Genomic DNA, 2,328 nt, shown 5'->3' with positions numbered 1-2,328 from the left:
AGTGAGTGTTTGCTTTCCAGTGTTCCCCATTGTATCGTTCTGACCGTTGTAATTTGGGTTGTTTGTTGTAACTCCTGGCTGGTTGATGGCTTTGTTAATTCAAAGCAGGGCTCTTCGCGAGCCTTCGTTCTAAAAAAAAAAGTTGCAACGTGCACCAGCTACAAGTTTGCCCGGTCGAGCTATGAGCTATGGCATCGTCATCGTGCCCATAGACCCACCGTCCACAGCGCCACAAACAAAAGTGACGCCACATTTACTTCACAACTTTGCGCATTTGGAAACTGTGCTTGCGAGCTGGCAGCAGTCTTATTTCGTGAAAGAATCCACCCTCTTTTGCACATCGTCGTTTCTGACTAGTCCTCGTCGTGGTTAACACTGCACCAACCAAGCCCAGGAATTTGTTCGACACATCGTCCGCTCCACTTCCAAGTGCCGCAACAATGGCGCTTTCACCTACCTCGTGGTTGCTCCTCTCCCTCCTCGCCGCAACGCCGGCCCCTGGCACCTGCGAGGAGCGCGCACGCATCGCGGAAGCGGGCGGCTTGCTCCACTGCTACCAGCCGCCGGCGCTCACCAACGCCACCAACGGCACGGCGTTTCGCGCCACCCTGCTCCCGCTCCTCCGCTCTCTCCCCTCCACCGCCGCGCGCACGGGCTTCGCCTCCCTACATTCCGCCGCCCGCGGGGAGCGCGCGTTCGCGCGGGGCCTCTGCTTCGGCAACTCCACGGCGCCGTCCGAGTGCGCCCGGTGCCTGTCCGCCGCGGCTGGGAACCTCACCGCCGGCTGCGGCGCCACCAGCCTGCGCGCCGGCATCTGGAGCGACCGGTGCTTCGTCGGCTACGCCGACACCAACACAACCTCGCCTAGAGAGGACGCCTTCCGCGCGCGCGTCCTCCTCCCGGGCAACGACGCCGTCCCTCGCTCTGTGGCCAGCACCAAATCCTTCTACTACGCCCACCAGCACGATGTACTCGTCGCCATGGCGAAGGACGTGGCGCGGCGCGCGGCCGCAAACATCTCCGGGCCGCGGATGCTGGCCACAGCGGAGGAGACCAACTCCAACAGCGCGGTGAGCAGAACAGTGCACGTTCTGGCGCAGTGCGGGAGGGACCGCACGGCGGCGGACTGCGTCCGGTGCTTGAAGGACTCGGTGCAGGCCGTGCACTGGGACCTCGACGCTGCCCGCGGCGACGGTGGCGTGGCGGCCGCGGTGGTGGGCTTCGACTGCTACCTACGGTTCGAGGTCTCCACTGCAGTGGGTGACAACTATGCCACTAATCGTGAGTTCTCTTGATCAATCTTTCTCTCCGAAAGCTTTCAATTTCTTCTCACGGGCAAAAATAGGCTGCATATTTTTTTCCATAACGTCTCAATGAGAGAAACTAATACTCCAGGGTTTGTTTTCCGACAGTTGTACTACTGGCGTCCCTCGTGCTGGATATGTTGGTAGGAGTCTTATGCGCGTTTACTTGTGCTGTTGCCGCGTGAAGAAGAGAAAGATGGATGAAGCAGCCACATGTACGTTATTTATCGTCCAAGATCCGAGATGCAATAAAACCTTGTACTGTATGTTCCAATTCATTTTCTTACGTACTCCGTATATATCACTAGAGTATCTAAGCTCCCTCGAACGTGAGAGCTATGAGCGTTACGGCTGAGAGGGTCAAAATGGACCACGTCTATTAGTGTTTGACTCAGGGTACTCTTTGCCGCTTGGGTCGACCATCTAATAACATGTATGCAATACTTTATGGGTTATGTGTCATTTATTTTTTTAGGTGAAAAAAGTTACGTGTAACTAATGTACATTTATTTTTTTAACATAGTACAGGCACAAGCGCTTATATACACACACGTATACACTCATCTAACATCTCTATGAACACACATCCTATCCTTACGAGCGCCTCCGAGAGACTGAGCCAGCATATCATCGTGAGATTGGCGAAGTCACTACAGACGCCTTGTTGTCGACGGGGACGTCACCTCCCACTGAACGTGCATCGCCGAAAATTGTGAAATAATTCCAGAAAAATGCGAATACCAGTACTTAAACCCTGATAGGCTGGGAATACCATTGTCCTCCTAACCATCCAACCATATGTTGATTCGCAGCTAATGTACATCGAGTATAGGGAAAGAATGGGTTACCTGCCGGGAAACTATATGGATGAACTCATGGGCATATGAATCCACTTAAGGAAAAATCATTCCTAAATGCCAAAAAGATCTCGAAAAAATAAATTCACGCATACATCTCATTCTATGGGCGCGCAATTTTTTTTGCAGAAAAGCAACCTTTTCTTTAGCCGATGCAAAAAGACAAA

General features: G+C 53.4%; 1 protein-coding gene across 1 annotated transcript; it reads left to right on the top strand.

Moving 5' to 3' along the window:
* The first annotated feature begins 287 nt into the window (after window positions 1–287).
* Window positions 288–1,752, top strand: LOC123074200 (cysteine-rich receptor-like protein kinase 27). The gene is made up of 2 exons (XM_044497099.1): window positions 288–1,281; window positions 1,413–1,752. Exons 1-2 carry the CDS (start codon window positions 441–443, stop codon window positions 1,487–1,489), a joined length of 918 nt encoding a protein of 305 aa, XP_044353034.1. The 5' UTR covers window positions 288–440; the 3' UTR covers window positions 1,490–1,752.
* The last annotated feature ends 576 nt before the right edge of the window (window positions 1,753–2,328 follow it).

Source organism: Triticum aestivum, chromosome 3D (assembly GCF_018294505.1).
Source record: "Triticum aestivum cultivar Chinese Spring chromosome 3D, IWGSC CS RefSeq v2.1, whole genome shotgun sequence".
Lineage (NCBI taxonomy): Eukaryota > Viridiplantae > Streptophyta > Magnoliopsida > Poales > Poaceae > Triticum > Triticum aestivum.
The sequence above is the reverse complement of the archived record's forward strand: the minus strand, read 5'-3'. Positions and strand labels throughout refer to the sequence as shown.